The sequence below is a fragment of the Tarenaya hassleriana genome, unplaced genomic scaffold, assembly GCF_000463585.1.
Source record: "Tarenaya hassleriana unplaced genomic scaffold, ASM46358v1 Cleome14, whole genome shotgun sequence".
NCBI lineage: Eukaryota > Viridiplantae > Streptophyta > Magnoliopsida > Brassicales > Cleomaceae > Tarenaya > Tarenaya hassleriana.
The window spans coordinates 3,044,919-3,064,642 of NW_010964598.1; the positions used below are offsets into that span (position 1 = coordinate 3,044,919).

Here is a 19,724-nt window from a genome sequence, read left to right on the forward strand (position 1 = left end):
GTTGTCTCAAAGATACCTTTCGAGTTGTTTATAGGTTGGAAACCGAGTTTGTGACATGTACGCATTTGGGGATGTCCGTCTGAAGTAAGAGTTTATAACCCATAAGAGAAGAAGTTAGACTCGAGGACCATTAGTTGGTATTTCATTGGATATGTCGAAAGGTCTAAGGGATACATATTTTATTGTCCATCTCAGAGTACACGGATTGTGGAGTCAAGAAATGCAAAATTTCTTGAGAATGACTTGATTAGTGTGAGTGACAGATCATTAGGAGAAAGATTTGAGAGTGATCACTTTATTTTACAACCTTCCAATTCAAGTCACGTTCGAATTGTTGTCGTTCGTCGCACTTATCTAACTCCAATGTGTGTTGAACAACCAGTTTCCGAACCTCCACAAGTTGATGATCCAGTAGATCATGTTCAATAAATGTCTGAAATTGTTGAACCGATTATACAACATGATCCTTAGGAAAATGCTGATACAACATTGAGACGATCTGCTAGAGTACGAAAATCAGCAATTCGGAATGACTATATGGTGTATCTGCAAGATTGTGAGCATAATGTTAGAGCCGAAAATGATCCTGAAACGTTTTCACAAGCCATGAGCTGTAAGGAATCTGACTTATGGTATAGTGCCATGAAAGATGAGATGGATTCGATGGCATCGAATGAAGTCTGGGATCTTGTCGAGTTGTCTAATGGTGTAAAAGCCATTGGTTGTAAATGGGTCTTCAAACCAAGAAAGACTCATTGGGCAACATCGAAAAATATAAAGCAAGACTCGTAGCCAAATGATTCACTCAGAAGGAAGGAGTCGATTACAAAGAGACTTTTTCTCCTGTATTAAAGAAAGATTCTTTTCGTGTGATCAAGACATTAGTTGTCCATTTTGATATGGATTTGCATCAAATGGATGTGAAAGCGACATTTCTCAATGGTGAACTGGAGGAAGAAGTTTACATGAAACAACCTGAAGGATTCTTCTCTAGTAATGGTGGATATTTGGTTTGCAAACTTAAGAAATCTATATATGGATTGAACAAACTTTCCGCCAGTGGTATTTGAAGTTTCATGGTGTCATTTCTTCATTTGGTTTTGAAGAAAATACCATGGATAATTGCATATACCAGAAGGTCAGTGGGAGTAAGATTTGTTTCTTTATTCTATATGTGGATGACATTTTACTTGTAACCAATTATAAAGGGTTGTTGTATGAGATGAAATCATTTCTCTCTAAGAATTTTGACATGAAGGATATGAATGAGGCATCTTATGTCGTCGGCATTAAGATCCATAGAGACAGATCTAGATGTATTCAAAGTTTGTCTCAGGAGACCTATATCAATAAAGTCTTGGAGAGGTTTCAGATGAAAGATTGTTCACCGAGTCCAGCATCTATTGTGAAGGGTGATAGGTTCAATTTGAACTAATGCCCGAAAAATGAGCTCGAATGGGAACAAATGAAGAACATTCCATATATGCTTCTACAGTTGGAAACCTTATGTATGCTAAGGTTTGCACAAGTCCTGACATTGCATTTGTCGTGGGAATGTTAGGGAGATATCAGAGTAATCTAGGTTTGGACCACTGGAAAGCTGCAAAGAAGATGATGAGGTACCTACAAGGTACGAAGGATCACATGCTTATGTATAGACGGACGAACAATTTAGATATCACCGGTTACTCAGATTCAGACTTTGCTGCCTGTGTTAACTCGCGTAAGTCAACATCTGGATATGTATTTATGCTTGCCAGTGGGGCTGTATCATGGACGAGTGGCAAACAAATATTGACCGCTACTTCCACTATGGAAGCTGAGTTCGTTCCATGTTTTGAGACAACGTTGCATGGTGTATGGTTGAAGATTTTCATATCTAAGCTTAGAATTGTGGATTCTATTGCGATGCCATTGAGATTATATTGTGATAATCCAGTTGTTGTCTTCATGGCTAAGAACAATAAGAGTGGAAGTCGGAGTAAGCACATCGACATCAAGTACTTCGCCATAAGAGAACGTGTTGCGAAAACAAAAGTGGTCATTAAACACATTAGCACAGAATTGATGATTGCAAATCCTCTGACTAAGGGTATGCAATTAAGAATTTCAGAGATCATGTTGTGAGTATGAGACTAAGTTCCATGATGTGATTATTTCACTTGTACGTATATTTATGTATTAACGAAACTCTTATTCAGTTGTGAATATATTTTACATGAAAATGTGTATACTATATTTGATATTGAAAAGACTCATACATTTGGACCTAGAATAAGCATAAAGCTTATTCATTAAGCTTGTGTTATCATATAAACTTTGAAGAGACATTATATACTGTAATACATGGAAGATAATACTCGTATTAAGAGGACTTGTCGTCATGATTCATATATTATGTTTCTTATTAAGAGTAATATATGGACCAAGGGGAGAATGTTCGAAATTATTTTATTAATTAATTTCCATAATGCAGGAAGTTTATTAACTTTCGTAAATAACTTAACCATTATGGTGATGGTCCAATATTTACTCCATGTTCTGCTAACTGTCTTTGATAACCACCTAATAACTGAAGTCTTTTTTTATGAAAAAAAAGACTATAAAGATCACGTATGGTATTGAGGTCCCTAAGCCTAGCAGATACTCATAATATACACCATCGTTATTGTGTTGCTCAAGGTTTAGAAGAATCAAATACTTAGATTTCATATCAATAACATAATCATCAATGGCTGGAGGTATGTTGTTTGATTCAGAATTTTATTTCCGCATTCATGATCTTGTATGTTAAAGTTTTGCATATAGAGATCATGATTTATATATTAGTTTAAATGAATTTTAAACTATCTACCCTTTTAACATGATGGTTAATTCTGAGGACTAGAGATTCCTTCAACACACTGATAGTCGCAAGGAGACAGATTTGGAAAGGTTATCAAGACTAATATAAATATTAGAGAAGGCGATATGTGATCACGATGATTAAGGTTGTTGATGAGTGCATTCAACGACCAGTTCCAGGGAGATGATTCTTGCTTAGTTGATTTTATGATTCTTGCTTCATGTTAGACTATGCTTGCTTAGTTGATTTGTCTATTGATTGCATAGTTGGACCCATGATTTTGTAGCCATTGATTGTTTGTTTCAACTGCTGTTTAAAATTATGTAATCTCTAAACCTTCCATGAGACTGGCTGCAAAATCTCAAACTTATATGGTAGTTATAAGTTGGTCTATGTGTCTTTAGATTTTAACCATGGTCATTGTAAATGTTTTAAGTCTGTTTTATCCCGAGTCGTGTGGTGGTCAAGTCTTTTCCTTTATTAGAGAGACCCTTTTGAGCAACTAGACAGGCAGTCAAGTTTTTTTCTTTATTAGTGTTTTGTGTATCCACTAGGATTAAAATTTTATTTCATACGCAAAAGGTTTAGAAGTGGAATACAGAGCATAAATCTTCACCCAAATTCATATTATATTTTTTACAGGACTATTTGGTTTTCATGTGATCTCCGTCATCACTCCCTGTGTCTTTGTGTTGATTTCTTAATAGGGAGAGTTATATATATAAACTCACCCAATTTGGCAAAAGAGAAAGGTTTTGCTTTTGTAACCAATGCAAGTGATTCTGTCTTCCATAACTTGGTTGATGATAATATATTGTGGAAAATATTTTTTTTATAACCTGGATGGTTCTCCGGGTTTTCAACCCAACTACATTCACTCTAGGCCTAGGATCAGCCTTTGTATATGGACCATTTTGGTCCAAAAATTATATCATTTCCCGCCGGTGGAATGGTGGGAAATGTTCTCTTTGTGTGTTTAAAAAAAAGAGAGATTCTTGAACACAAAGAGTGTTCGGACAAATAATGGATCCGATTATTAGCGGTGTAATATGTAATATCGCTGTGAACCAACTCCAACATGGCCAATTTTTTTCCGTAAGAAAGAAATTTATGCATTCGAAAAAAATTCAACGAGCCTAGACTTGGCCGGTGAGGAAGCTACAGGGAGTCGGCCGCATGGGCTACTGAATTCACGGCAGTGAAGGACCGAGTGCCTTGGATAATAAGGGTGTCGGGCGGAGAATATCGTCGCCAACGGTTTCTGTATCAGATTTTTTTTTTTAATTTAAAAAATGATCTTATTCATGTTAAAGTCCAATTACATGCATATTTTAAATCATACCAATTATTTCAGTTGTAAAATCTTTATTTTTTTAATAACTAAAATAAAAATTTCATAAATTCAGTTGGATATAAAATTGTATTTTGACGCATAACTTCGTTTAAATATTTTAAAAACACCTGTAATTCTATCATTTTTAAAATTTAGTAATTTTCAAATTCTTTAATAAGAATTCAGCCGTGTTTCATGTTTTGAAAAAAAAGAATCATCTTTACTGGATAAGAACATTTCAAGGTACAAAATGTTAAAAAATATTAAGAAAAAAGTCTACATAGATCCTCAAATTTATTTTCCGGTTAGTTTTACAATATGGAACATGGCTATAATATAATCTCCCCGTGCCATGCCATGACGACTCTTTTTGGTCAGGCTTTTTCCTTTCTGTGTTCTGAAGCCCCAGATTCACACAAGTGGAAATGGGTTTTCTGCCATTTAAATTTAAGTTTATTTTAATATTTAAGAAAGATAATGATGGAGATATGGATATATAAAATTAATATGACCAAAGTAAAAGTCATGTCAGAAGCCCATTTTTTGGTTTCTCCGAGGTCAAGCATGTGCGGGGGGAATTGAGTTGACCAGGTTCTTTTTATTATGCATCCAAATAAATAAATGAATATAAAGGTGCAATTTAAAACTAAATCGTACCATTTTTTTTACATTTTTATTACCAGAAAAATAGAGAAAGACAAAAGTTTTAAAAGTAAAATTAAAAAACGAATCATGTGCATAATGTTTGGTATTTCGGTTCACGTGAAAAATAAATTAAATGGAATCAAATCATACCTGATATATTTAAAATTAAATCTGATTTTGTTTAGCAAAATGCAGACATCAATGATTATAGTTGTTTGTGAACTAAGTTTTACTCTATTTTCTTTGTTTTTTTTTTACGATGAAGTGTGAATGGAGACCAAACATATTATTTGATGATGATGATGATGATGATGATGATGTTTCTATTTCAACAAATTTATTTCTAAATAAATAAAAAATATTTACATTCTTTTTGTAATTTATTAATAAGTAAACTAATTATAAAAATCAATATTTGAATTATTAACTTGTGTTTCTTTCGTTCGGAAGATAATATAAAAACATTTTCTGAAGAAAAAAGAATTTATCTTTATTCTTTCTGTAAAAATATTTTACTGAAACTAACGGTAAAATAAATCAATCCAAAGAGAAAACTTATAAAGACACAGCTCGGTGAGAGAAGAAACACTAAACGAACCACTTATAATGCGACACATTTCGTCCGTTACTCACAGCATCCAATTATTTTATGGATCAACTACGTGGCATTTCTCCCTTTATAAATGAACCCACAAGCAGAAGCAGCTCAATTTCACTCACCACGTCCCTCTCTCCTATTTGCATTTGCACGGTTGAAAGATTCCCTTGGCGGCTTGTTCAAAACGCAAGGGCGAACTCGTGATTTAGCGAATTCATGGCCGACGGCGACTCTAGCTCGTCGGATATCTCCGGAGGCGGCGTTGGATTTGGCGGAGCGAGGAAGGAGATCATGCTGTTCGGCGTTAGGCTTGTGGTTGATCCGATGAGGAAGTGTGTGAGTTTGAACAATCTATCTGAGTATGAGCAACCGGAGGAGATGCCGAAGAAGATCGGCGGGGAAGATGGTGACGGAGAACAGAAGAACAAGGTGGATATTGCCACTGGTTACGCGTCCGCCGACGACGCCGTTCCGATTTCGTCTTCTTCTGGTGGAAATCGCGAGCGTAAACGAGGTAACTTTTGTTTTTTCAATCTTCGATGATACGATATCTAGTCTATAGTTATGTGTTCCAATCGGAGATTGATTCGTAGGATATCGATGGAACTGTTAGCGATGTCGTGAAATGAATCAAATCGGCCTCCGTTCTTACTTTCAAGGAGAGAAAATCGGTGCATGCTGATTTTTCTCTTCCATTTTCTATGAGAGAAAAATGGATGATAGTGGTTTGTCGAGAAACTTCGTTGATGTATCATTTTCTGAAAAGTAATTAACTATCGCATCGAGAGGCAGGAATTGTAATCTGGGTTTGAGCAAATTAGAGTTGGAAAAAAGGGGAACTCTGTTTTGTTGAGTTATCTTTTTTGACAAAATTTTGTTATCTTGAGAGGGCGTGGCTGATTCTTGTCTGTGGTGTTTGTGAAAATTCAGGAATTCCATGGACTGAGGAAGAGCACAAGCTGTTCTTGCTTGGATTACAGAAGGCCGGGAAAGGTGATTGGAAAGGAATCTCCAGGAACTTCGTGAAGACTAGAACGCCTGCTCAGGTGGCGAGCCACGCTCAGAAATATTTCCTTAGGCAAAGCAACCTCAATCGACGTCGACGGAGATCTAGCCTCTTTGACATGACCACTGAAACGGTAACTTCTAATCCTCAATGACTGAAACTGAATCTGAAACCTCTCTGAATGAATTAGATGGTGCCCAAATGATTTGCCCTTTGACTGGTATACGTCCTGTTTCATAGATGGTTGGCTTGAATGTGGACGGATTTAGCTTTAGAGGAGGGTTTACTTTTTCTGTTCTGCTTTGATTTGAGTTCTCAAGCTTTTGAAGTTTGCCGCCTTTTGTTTTGTGTTTCTTGCCACCTGAACCTTGATGCAAAGATTTTCTCAAGCTTCCTCCGTTAGGAGTCCTTGTTTACAAAATGGGGTCTAGTTTTATTTCTTGATTGCCGATGGGGATGAGAATAAGCAATACATAGGATATTAAACTGCCGCTTGTATTCCAATACCAAAGGAAATACAAGATTCGGAGAGGCATACCTCTCTCACACCATACACAAGCTTCTGCTTTTGTCGATAACCTTACACAAAGACTCAGAGAGGTAATGATTCCCTCATCAGAAATAATCCCCTGCAACGTCTCTTTGCTTGTTCCATGTCCCTCCTTCTCAACTGTATTTGGGCCCATACTCTGCTCCACAGACGACGCTTCTCCCTCTCTGAGCTTCTTCTTCTTCCTTGCATATACCCGTAGTGGCGCATATCAAGGTCCTGCTGGAGAAACAATCTCTCTTAACTACAATGATTTTGGTAAACTTGATAATGCTTGTCCAGACAGTGCAATAAAGTGAATAAATTGTACTCAATTTAGTGTTAAGAGCTAGTCCGACATTATTAAGTTGGGAAATCTGGTGCAACATCGGCAAAAATACACGTTTGTGAAGTTAACCTAACACTTGGACCTGCTTGTTTTGTCAGGTCAAAATGCCCATGGAGGAACATCAGCTCCTTACTCAGGAGAATTCAACTGCAATCCCGTTACTGAACCCGACGCACGGTCCGACTTCACATTGGGCACCATTCAATCTAAACACGGATCGAAATCCGGGCTTGAGTTTTCCACCCATCTCCCTCAACCTCTCTCTGGCCTCGCCCTGTCTGAAGGATCCATCCTCGAATCCTTCGGCTTTCGAGATGATGCCCAGATTCAGCGGCGGAGATAGCAGTAGCAGCATCATCGATGTCGCTTAGAGCCAAGGTGAATCGGCAAAGGACCTGCTTTCTTTGTTGTACAGATAAGGTTACAAAATCAAAACAACTCGCCCGTGGATTTATCTCTCTTCGTGCTCGCGTAATTTATATATTCTACTGGATCTGATGAAAGGGGTTAGGGCTGTCTTGTTTTTAGTTGTGATGGAAGTTATAATACGAAGTTATCGCTGTTCTTAGCTTCTTAGTCAGTGTCAGTTTAGGATATGTCAATCTCAAAATCTGACGGTCCATTTTCATTCTCGTAATATGTAATGTAATATGTAAATTGGGCCTTGATTTAGTAATTTATGTCAAATAATGTGCGTGGTGAAAGGTGTTCGATATGTGTATTAAATCTGTTAATTATAGTTGGGGATGACATGTACATGTGTGGGTTCAACGAATAAGTCACCATCTTCATTGTGGACTAATGTGCATTTGATTGGTCACTTGATCATAGTGTAGATTTTTCTAGTTAGTATAAATATTTTTTATTATATAGTTTTGTGTGGATGTAATTTGGCAGATTTCGATGTGACCAATGGCAATTATCAGCCAAACAATTTGCTTATTGATTGATTCATTGTTTTTGACTTGTGATTTTTGTTTCTTTTCTTTTTTCTTTTTAATTTGGAGGAATAGAAATGGCATTTTGTTTTCCACCGTCCAACATTTTGATTTCATATAACGTGGTATGTATATATAATATTGCGTAAATTTTAATAAAATAAACAATATAGCATTATATTCTAAATAAATACAAAATTAATGCAAACTGTAAATGGAATATAAAAATAATTTTAAGATAGAAAGTAAACGATTTTTTTCTATTTTTGCCAAATATATTAAGTTAAATACTGAATTTCGATTTTTTTTAAATAAATATGTTTTTTTTTTACTTTTGTGCTAAAAATTTTGATTAAAATCTTCAAATTCCAAACTGAAAACTTCGTATTTCATTATTTATTCAATGTGTAATTTGTTAAACTTTATACAGTTCATTTTTAATATGATATTTACGGAAAATTTATATTTGTTTTACTTCATATCAAATTTTTATATTTTTTCATAAATTTTTTTAAATCCACTATTTATTTATTACAAAATTAAATATATTATATAAGTTTTTACGATTAAAAATGAATATTTTTTAAATTAAATGAAAATAGAATTTTAATCAAATACTAAAAAAACCAGCTAATGAATCTTGCGATAGAAATACCATCACTACACAAATATGTGTTGTAAACGGTCGTAGAATCCATCAAATTATTTTGCGATGAAATTTTTTTATTTTTCATTGTTTTAGATGAAAATTTTAAATTTTAAGAAGAAGATGATTTGTGGTTTTTATTTCGTTTTGTGATGGATTGCAATAAAAATTATTATCGGAAAAGAAAATAAAAATCGTGACTTCGTCTTCTTCTTCCTTCATATTTTAAAATTGAAAAAATATTGAATCACCGATGTGTATCCAATTTCGCCTCTAATCTTCACTCTCCTACAAAATTTCTCTAAGATATGTGTTTATGTTGTATTTGTATATGTGATTGCAGGGTCGTTCCAAAGATATTTGAGGCTCTGTTCATATTATAAAAATTAATTAATAAAAAATATAAATCTATATAATAAAATATTATTAATATTAAAATTAAATTTTATTCTTAAACCAATAAATATACAATTGAACAATAATATATAATAGATTTACAATAAAAATTTTAAAATTTATATATAAATATAATCATTTATGTTGAAACAAAAAAGAAATAGAAAAATAATATAACACATTAGATTTTATTTTCGGAATATATATATATATATATATATATATATATATATATATATATCAATTATGGCGGCCATGGATGACGTCAATGGTGATCAGCCAGTCGATGGTTTAAACATGAATGGAGATGTCGACGACGACGACGACGAAGATGATGATGATGATGATGATGATGATGATGATGATGATGATGATGATGATGATGATATGTTGCTTATGATTGTAGCTTTGCAACTGATGAAAACAGAGGTGGTTGTAGCCATTGGTGCACAACCTTTAGGAATTGCTCACATTATCTTCCACATTTCAGAAGAGCTCCATGTACCTCTCTTGTCATTTGGAGCCACCGATCCGACTCTCTCCTCCCTCCAATACCCTTATTTCCTTCGCACCACTCGGAACGACTATTTCCAGATTTACGTCATTGCAGGTTTCTGCAGATCATTCTTGAGATGAATTTCACGGGTCAATTAACATAATAAAAACATATTTCAGAAAGTCGAGACAAGAACATGATTCTTTATCATATATATATATATACTTGTAACAAAGTGAAACAAGACTTGATTCATTCTTTTCACAATAAGAATCAACAATCAATCGAGTCAAGGAGGCGGAGCAGTGTTCACTTCTCCTTTATTTCATACTGAAACCCTTTATGGTATTTCCCTTTCATATGAGTTCCTTATTTGCAGAAGAGAAGAGGAGAAACTATACTCGAACAGATCAGTCGTACAAGGGCTGCTCGTAATAGCTAGGAAATCCCAAATACATCTCCTTCTCCTTTGCAATTATCGACTCCACGAACCCGTTGCTCGGATTTTCATCCTTCTTCTGCTTAGTTTCATTGCTCTCACTCGCAGTTGAAGTTGTGACAGTGACCGCCTCCGAGAAATAAGCAAATGAATTGTCGAGTTCCTCGGGTTTTTGATGATTCTCTGGGAAGATTTCTTGATCAAGAAGAAAGTCGGACCAGCTGAAGTTCAGGTCAGTGTTCTCTTGTGGTGTAGCGGAAGACGTCGAAGCAGTCGACGAGGAGGAAGAAAACGAATCCGATAACGCAGAAGACGACAGCAGAACCTGCGGGCCGTTGTAGAAATCGGGTAAGAAGGTCTCTGGCTTCACTTGTGCCGATGCGGCCACAGTCATGAACTTTATAGCTTCTAAGTGAGATAGGAGATCGCCCGGTTCACCGACTTGATTTGGGTCTGAATCTTTCTCAGATCTCGAGAAGGAAAGAGGGTGTCTAAGGTTGCGACTGAGAGAACCGCTTCGGGCTGAAGGATTAGGGGTTAGGGTTTCTCCGTTTATGTTGCCGTAATCAGCAAGAATGTGAGAGAATGGCCGGTGAGTGACAGGATCTATGCCCATTTCAGTCAGCTTTTTCTTTAGCTTTGATTTCCAAAACATCTTGACATCATTCTCTGTCTTTCCTTGCAATTGTTGGGCTATAAGGGGCCATCTGAATCCACAAGAACAACAAAAAAAAACCCGGGATTTTCAAATTCTTGCGCAGAATGCATCGTGCTCGATTAAACCCTAAACCCATGATGCAGAATATTTTACATGAACAATATGAACATTATATATAATATTTCAAAGTTATAACATATTATCTTAAGACAGACCTGCTCCCTATGGCTGCATGCATCCTGATGATGAGATCTTCTTCCTCAGGGGTGAAGCTTTCATGCTTAAGAGAAGTGGAAGCACAGTTATCTGCCCACCTCAGTCTGCAGCTCTTCCCACATCTCCTAATTCCTGTGGACATTTTCAAACCACTCATTAAATTCATACAAACTATATGTATTGTTTGATAACCGTAGCCTTTGTATCGATGTTAACCGAATCTTTCTTTAAAACCCGAACAAAAAAATAGGATGAAACATCTCGAGATAGAGGATTCGTTAAATTTAAGGTTTTAGAGAGGGACATGTAAATGGAATGTTGTATTTGAACGTCCGAACCACATGATTTGTTGGAGAATATGAGCAGTTAATTTACGCGAACATCCATCGCATAAGATCCGATTGAATATCGAAACTTTCATTAATTAGTGTAAAACTTCTCTATAGTTTTAAAGAAAAACATCAAATTAATAGATTAGAAAATGTGCATATATATAAGAGAAAAAAAAAAGAAATCGATTTTTTTAGTAACCTGTTTTCTTAGACGTTGCGACGGAGTTTCTAGGGACGTGTTTGGACGCAGGAGCGAGAGTTTTAGCATCGTCTTCGTCCGACCATGACCCATTTCTCCCGAAGCTAGGTTTCACCATTTTCGGTCCGGAGACGCGATTCCGAGTATGTTTGGATCCCTTGATAGGATACAAAATCAAATGAAATTATGAGATTATATTAGGGAAATTACAAAGGCTATTGGGAGGAAGGAAGGGATTAGGAAAATGGGTTCGGAGGTATAAGAAGCGTGGGTGGCAAGGAAAGCATGAGGATGATTTTCCCTCTCTTAAAATTACATCTGCATGATCCTTTATTATAAATATTAATAGTTTATGTATTTGTGTAATTGCAGCTTATGATTTAAATATGTTAATTTTATTTTCTGGTTAAATTCTTTATTATTAACAACGAAACCTAGGGTTTATGTAAACCTCAAGATTTCCCTTTGGTAATTAATCTTCGAGATTCTTCCTTTTGTATTTTTTTTTTTGATAATCCGGAAGTTCACCCAAACTTGGATTCTTCCTTTTGTATTATAGCCCATATCTCGGTTTTTGGTTCTTTTCAAATTTGGATTCTCTGAGTTTTGGAAATATTGCACCCATTTGGCTTTTATGTTTGGTCAAAATACTATTTGGGTTTTTTATTATATTTTTTTAAGAAAAATATTCATCTTGTAACGATTTTTTGTTTCTTTTTTTCACATTTCGTTTCAATTTGATTCGATTTCAATAATTTTAGGTTAAAAGATAATATCCCATTACTTTTAAATCCGTTTGTAATTATTATCCCATTAGGTTTAAAATTCATTTAAAGAAATTCAGATTTGCTGTATTGTATATCAGTAATCTTAAAGTTGTTTTTAAACCAAAGTTAGCTAATTAATCATTTTGAATTTTAATGTATTGAGACTTTTTGCAAACCCAAAAGAAATATATATAAAAAGAGACATTACAAATAATGATCGTAGAGGTGTATAACTTCATATTATTTCTAAACACAAAAAGAAAACGTTGTTACAATTTTCAACCATAAATGTATTGTCGTTGATTTTTGTAAAAGCTATCTTTTAGTGATCTAACACTTGCAAAGCTTTCTTGAGTGAAGAAATATATAACAATTTAAGGGAAAGAAAGAAAATGATTTTGGGTTTTTATTGTTAGTTTTTTTTTTACAAACACAATCAAATAATTATATAATATGTGCATATAAATGTGTTTGCAACCATATTCATGCCTCCTTTACCAAAAACAAAAACTATATATTGACACCTCATTACCTCATTTGCATGTAAATCATCGAGGCAAAGCCTATGAGACGATGATGTCACAATCCGACATCTTACATTACGGCCTTAATTTATGCTCTAGTCTTCTTTTTTTTTGTTGTTGTTATTATTCTGTTACATTATTTTGATGGTTTTCATGAATTAACTTTATGCTCTAGTCCTCCTGTTATTATATTATGTTCATAAAGGACAACTTGAATTTCTCATATAATTGAAATCCAAAATTGAAAATTGAAATACTCACACCTAAATTTGGGTGACATAATAGTAGAATGTCAATTTAGGTACGAAGTACGAAATCTGTTCCGGTCCAACCGGAAAATTAAATGGCTTTGGATCTAAATTTTTCGACAAAAAAAAAATCGGACTTTCAGTCCGGGTTCAAATCGGACTTCAGACTCGATTCGGATCGTCCCAAAAATTCATTATTTTTTTAAAAAATAACATAAAAGAAAAAAATAACATTTACAAAAGAAATTATGCGGGCCGGTCTAGCCCGACCCGATCCGAGTCCAAAATATATAGGGTCGGACTTCGGACATAGTTATATAGACCCAAAAAAAATCAATTGGTCCGAGCTTGAGTCCGAAACTTTCGAGCCGAATGCGAGTTCGGACCGACCCGATTGACACCCCTATATAATGGTAAGAGAATATTCAAAACATACTTTTATCTCACGTTCAAATTCAAACGTGGTGAGAGATATTCATCTAGATTTCTCCGGTCTTTTGAAAGATTTAGTTAGCTAAATGAATTTTTAGATTATAAAAAAAAAATAAAAAGAAATAAATCAAATAAGATGTTTTTGGCATTTTCTGGTGGCGGATGAATTAAGAAGATTTTGTTTTTCAAGTTCGTGGAGGGGCCTCGAACCAATTCCTTTTACGCACATCATAAGCACCGGTTTGCAAAAAAGGGTCCTTCGGCACATTTTGGCTTGGCCCATATATATATATTGGCTTCTTCCGTTTGCGGTAATTGACAAAGCACCTCCCATTTAGTCTTAAATATTTTTTAGATTTATTTCATCTTATATATAATGGTTCTGTATTAGACTTGTGGTTATATTATGCTCATCTTATATCAAAATATGAGTTGGTTATATAACTGTAATCCAAAATTTTAAATAACATCTTGGAAGACTTAAATTACTGATATTCAATTCGAATAAAAAAAATTATAAATATATCCAAATTCATTCGAAATAAAAAAAAAAATCAATTAGAATTTGAAATGACCATAAAAATATATAAAAAATCTGAAATCATATGAATTTTTACGTAAATCGAATCCAAATAAAACACTAAATGAATCGAATTCTGATATAAAAGTCAAAGAAATATGATCTTTTTAAATTCTAAAAATCATGAATAAAAAATAAACCAAACATGATAGATGCCATTACCATATATTGAATATGTACGTACACAAATGCCATTCGTGACGCAATCTTTTTCCGGTCCCACAAACAACGAGTAAGACCCGTTTTTGCCTTCCATAAAGTGTTCAATTCAAAACTACAACGGTAGTCTGAAACGACAGAGACGTTGATAAACCATTTTTTTTTAAATAATCTAATTTAATTATTTTATTATTTTTCGTAATTTATCTCAAATTTAAAAATCAAGAGAGAATGAAGGAGATGATCTATCTTTCGGACAAACAAAAAAAAATGGTTCAAATCGATATATATTCCCTATGATCCCACCTCGGTAACGTCATTTTTACAACATCCTCCTCCCTCTCACATTCAAGGATTGCGATTCCTCTTTCAAATTTGGGTTTTCCTCGTTTTCGGCCTCCTCTTTGCTTGGATCACAAGGAAAAGTCATCATGAAGAAACCCAAATTGTCAAAACTGGAAAAACCGGACAAATTCGATCTGTTCTTCTCTTTATGGAAGCAGAGATCGGTTCGGATTTTGATGGCGGTGGGGTTTCTGTATCTCTTTATCGCCTCACTTGAGATCCCAATCGTAATCAAATCCGGGTCGAGCTCCGTCACGCCGGATCCTCTCTCCCGACTCGAGAAGCTCGACAGCGAGCATGACTCGGTAGCCCGAGAAGCCCCGACCCGCCCTTTGAATACATTAGTATACCCGGACCCGACCAGGAGCAGCAACAGGGATCATATCAATGGCGGCGAACGTCGTCGGACCTTTCTCTCGGGGCTAAGATTCGATTCAGAGACGTTCGACCCGAGTAGCAAAGATGGGTCCGTCGAGCTTCACAAATCGGCCAAGGAAGCATGGGAACTGGGTCGAAAGCTGTGGAAGGAGCTCGAATCGGGAAGGTTGGAGAAATCGATGGAGAATTCTCCCGAGAAGAACCAATCAGATTCGTGCCCGCTTTCGGTTTCGTTGTCCAGGTCGGATCTTCTGACCCGTAAGAACAGCGTGATGGAACTTCCGTGTGGTCTGACTCTGGGTTCTCATATAACATTGGTGGGGAGGCCAAGGAAGAGGTCTTCTAAGGAGGAGGATGAATCTACGTTGATGTTCGTTGTTGAGTTGCAGGGTTTGAAGACTGTTGAAGGAGAGGACCCACCTCGGATCCTTCACTTTAATCCAAGGCTTAAAGGAGATTGGAGCCGGAAACCAGTGATTGAGCAGAACACTTGTTACCGGATGCAGTGGGGAGTGGCCCAGCGGTGCGAAGGATGGCGTTCGAGGCCTGAGGAAGAGACTGGTAACGCTTTTGTTTTGTTCAACATTTGATTTGTAGTTATTCAGTCTAGTAAGGACAGTATTAGGATAGAATGAGGAAGAAAATGTATATGGTACTTCAGGCTGTAGATCCATGTTCAATTGAATGGGTTACCAAGGAACAAAAATGCTTATTTGGACATCTAAGATTGTAGCAACTCCAGGTAGAGTTAAGGCATGCAAGATTGTTGGAACTATGCCAGGACTGAATTAGGAAGGGATGTTATATAACATTACTAGCTGTATCTAAGACCCATGTTTAATCCGACAGTAGTAACCCTTAGTGGAGTGATCCCTGGATGACGAGCTCCAGTTGGATCCTATAGGCTATGGAAATGGAAAGATCATACAGACCAACAAAGTGGATTTTACTGAGAAAAGTTAGAATTGTGAATTTGTGAGATTCCCTGAAAGGGTTTGGCTCTGAGCTCTGAGCTCTGAGTTATGGGTAAGGGACCAAGGGTGGTTGTATGCTGTCATAAAAGTCATCCATTGTTAGTCTTCCTTTATCACTAGTTGATTTTTAGTTTATTTTTAGAATCTTATGGGAACTTTCCATGTACAGTTTATAAGGCTCTCCCTCCAGTCAAAATATTGAATCTTACCTTCATCAAGGTGTGGGTTTTCTTGTCTCGTCAACGTTATGGATTAGAGAATTCTAGGTGGTAGATGGAACTGCCTGTTCATAGATTAGTTACCAAAAATTACGTCATCGTTTCTGCTTTTACGTGAGATTGTTGCTAGCCCGTATAACTTAGTGCTTTATCCCTATTCAAAGTTTCAGTTGACAGTGTCAGTTGTAGCAATGTAGTATTCATATGCTTGGAGTCCAAATTAAAGAATCTAAGCTGACAAATTTAAGGTGGGTTTGAATCTTTCTATATCTGTTGTCAAATCAGGAACATATTCAAGTTTAGGTTGCTTGTCATTTATTTTTCTGATGCTTAACTTGTGCTTCAGTTTCAACACTTTGATCGCCAAGTAGAGTAATTCTTTAGAGTGGCTGCAGTTGATGGTCATTTGAAATGTGAGAAGTGGATCCGTGACGATGACAGTTATTCAGAGGGATTCAGGGCAACATGGTGGTTGAATCGGCTTATAGGCCGGAGAAAAAGTGTGAAAGTAGAATGGCCATTTCCCTTTGTGGAGGAGAAGTTGTTTGTGCTCACTCTTAGCGCGGGATTGGAAGGTTACCATATCAACGTTGATGGAAAGCATGTTACATCTTTTCCTTATCGTACTGTGAGTGTCCTACTCTCCTCTCTCATTGAGTATTGCCTAACGGGCTAGCTCTTTTGTTACAGTAACAAAAAAAAATGGACAAAGCAAAGTGGATTCACTATTGTTTTGATAAAATAAAAATCATATTTCTGTTCATGGAAAAGATGCAAGATAGAAGACAGCATCTACCAAGTTGCTTATTTTGGTATTGGCTAGCTCTTTTGTTTGTAATTCTTTGTTATTCATCTTTAGGGTTTTGCCCTTGAGGATGCAACCGGCCTAATTGTGAATGGAGACATAGAAGTCCATTCTGTTTTTGCTGCCTCTCTGCCATCATCGCATCCCAGCTTTGATCCTCAAAGACATCTAGAGTTGTCGAGCAGATGGCGGGCCCCTCCTCTTCCCAAGCGGCCCGTGGAGGTTTTTATTGGCATTCTTTCTGCAGGCAATCATTTCGCTGAGCGGATGGCTGTAAGGAAATCTTGGATGCAACATGACCTTATTACATCTTCAAAAGTGGTCGCTCGCTTCTTTGTTGCACTGGTAAAATTTAACATGCTTATGACGTAAACATTCGTGTTGCTTTCGCCATTTTCCCAATTTTTTATTATGCTCGTTGCTTGTCTAACATCTCCAGTTGTCTAGAAGTTTTCCTTGGTGTATCGATTCAAATCTAAAACCGTTCTCCAGTGTAGTTACGTTTTCGACCAAGTTGAAAACTTTAACTTCTATATTTGCGAGGGATGAGTCTTGACTATGGAATGGAATTCATCAAACCACAAAAGTGACCTGTAAGTGAAACAAGAAAGCAAAAACACGAAGATGGTTGCTGATGCTATACTTTTTTTAAACGTTGTGCAATTTACAGCATTGGAGGAAGGAGGTGAATGTGGAGTTGAAGAAAGAAGCGGAGTACTTTGGGGACATCGTGCTTGTTCCTTACATGGATAGTTATGATCTCGTTGTACTGAAAACTGTTGCCATCTGCGAACACGGGGTGAGCATCAAGAATGTGACATTTGAGTATCAGTGCCATATATACAGAGATATATAGATATATTCATATTCACATTGATCCTTGACAAGTGACTTTGATTTTTGCAGGCTTATGCATTCTTTGCAAAGTATATAATGAAGTGCGATGATGATACGTTTATAAAACTTGATGCAGTAATCAACGAAATAAAGAAAGTTCCAGCTGATAGGAGCCTTTACATTGGAAATATGAATTACTACCACAAGCCTCTTCGTGGCGGTAAATGGGCGGTCACATATGAGGTACATACAAGCATTTCTCTCGCAAACATTCAATCTTTCCTATCATATTCACAAAAATTTGGTTCTTATTCATTTTTTTTTCAATAAAAACGTATAACCAGAGTGGAGTTCTCTGCAGTATCTTAGTGGATGACCATTGTAATTTTTTCTGCTAATGGAACAGGAGTGGCCAGAGGAGGACTATCCACCGTATGCAAATGGACCAGGCTACATTCTATCTTCAGACATTGCACACTTCATCGTTAAAGAGTTCGAAAGACACAAATTACGGGTAGATAAAAAGAGAAAACTATATCGAATTCATTCCATGTTGCTTAAAACTCGACATTCATATACTTTTTCTCGTATCAGCTTTTCAAGATGGAAGACGTGAGTGTCGGAATGTGGGTTGAGCATTTCAAAAACAATACAAAACCCGTGGACTACCGACACAGTCTGAAATTCTGCCAGTTCGGCTGTGTAGAAAACTATTACACGGCTCACTATCAGTCCCCGAGACAGATGATATGCTTATGGGACAAACTTCAGAAAAAGAGCGAGCCTCAGTGCTGTAACATGAGATGATTCTCCTCCGGGTAACGTTTTCGAAAGGTCGGTTCGGTTGCATGTACATAGAGGATCTGGATCTGTACTCAGATCTATTTGCATGCTGTTTCTTATTGCTCCTGTTGTTTGAGGAAATGAATGGGAGAGGGGTTAGGAACTGTAGCAAGGGGAAGAAAGCATAGAAAATCTCTTTCTTCGTTTCATTAGTGAAACTTCCTTGTTAATTGAAATGGGAATCTGTTCATTTTTCTTCTTCCCTTCATGTTGGCATGAACACGTTCTAATCTAATATTTCCGTTTCTGTCTTCTGAATTATGTTTGTGCATGCATTCATATCATGCCGTCCACTTGATTTTAAGCTGGGTAAGGACACCAAATCTCCAACAAATTTATATTGAAGTGTGGGTTCAGATTTCGGTCGATCCGTTTCCGTAGTTAGCCCATGCCAGAGAAGACGAGGATCAAGGGATGGAGGTTAGCGGACGTTCCGTCCTTTGCCTTCGCCTTCAACAGTTTCTTCACCCTTCCTCGCGACGTCACCTCTTTTCTCGTCATTCCTCGCCGCATCGCGTCGCGACCTCACCTCCTCGTTGACAAGATAAGATGCCCACGGATACCCAAGAACTCATTGTCGCCACATACCCAAAACTCAAGTATCCAAGCATCTCCTTCGGCTTTTGCTTGAGGTTGAGACCTGCTGGTCCCACCAAAAGAAAAAAAACCAAGGGGACGAGAAAAGGACAGCGTCGGCTACACCAGAAAGTAGAATACCCGACCGGCAGCTACCCACACAAATCCAACATAGTCACTTCATCTTGATAGTTCAAAGTTTATATAACTTTCTAGTTCTTTCCCATCTTGTACAGTTTAAATCCGGTAGAAAAAGAAGCCGCTTACTATAATCTAACATGAGCACACACCTAGACCAGGATCGAAACACGAATACATGAGCTCGCAACATCGAGTCCAAACATCGTTTCTTGAATCCGAGCGACAAACAACACATGACAGCTCAAGCAAGAGATGAGACAGGCATTAAGTAA

General features: G+C 36.5%; 3 protein-coding genes across 3 annotated transcripts; 2 read left to right on the forward strand and 1 right to left on the reverse strand.

Moving 5' to 3' along the window:
• Positions 1 to 5,548: 5,548 nt before the first annotated feature.
• LOC104808319 (transcription factor MYB1R1-like) lies at positions 5,549 to 8,055 on the forward strand. Its single transcript, XM_010533996.1, has 3 exons — positions 5,549 to 5,935; positions 6,352 to 6,560; positions 7,404 to 8,055. The coding sequence occupies exons 1-3, from the start codon at positions 5,638 to 5,640 to the stop codon at positions 7,674 to 7,676; spliced, it is 780 nt and encodes a 259-aa protein (XP_010532298.1). The 5' UTR covers positions 5,549 to 5,637; the 3' UTR covers positions 7,677 to 8,055.
• A 1,945-nt stretch (positions 8,056 to 10,000) lies between these two features.
• LOC104808320 (transcription factor MYB35) lies at positions 10,001 to 13,052 on the reverse strand. Its single transcript, XM_010533998.2, has 4 exons — positions 12,925 to 13,052; positions 11,626 to 11,782; positions 11,094 to 11,226; positions 10,001 to 10,927 (listed from the first exon to the last, which is right to left on the reverse strand). Exons 2-4 carry the CDS (start codon positions 11,741 to 11,743, stop codon positions 10,192 to 10,194), a joined length of 987 nt encoding a protein of 328 aa, XP_010532300.1. The 5' UTR covers positions 11,744 to 11,782; positions 12,925 to 13,052; the 3' UTR covers positions 10,001 to 10,191.
• Positions 13,053 to 14,600: 1,548 nt separating this feature from the next.
• LOC104808323 (hydroxyproline O-galactosyltransferase GALT5) lies at positions 14,601 to 19,597 on the forward strand. The gene is made up of 7 exons (XM_010534000.1): positions 14,601 to 15,619; positions 16,646 to 16,878; positions 17,110 to 17,400; positions 17,726 to 17,854; positions 17,962 to 18,135; positions 18,299 to 18,406; positions 18,487 to 19,597. Exons 1-7 carry the CDS (start codon positions 14,767 to 14,769, stop codon positions 18,697 to 18,699), a joined length of 2,001 nt encoding a protein of 666 aa, XP_010532302.1. The 5' UTR covers positions 14,601 to 14,766; the 3' UTR covers positions 18,700 to 19,597.
• The last annotated feature ends 127 nt before the right edge of the window (positions 19,598 to 19,724 follow it).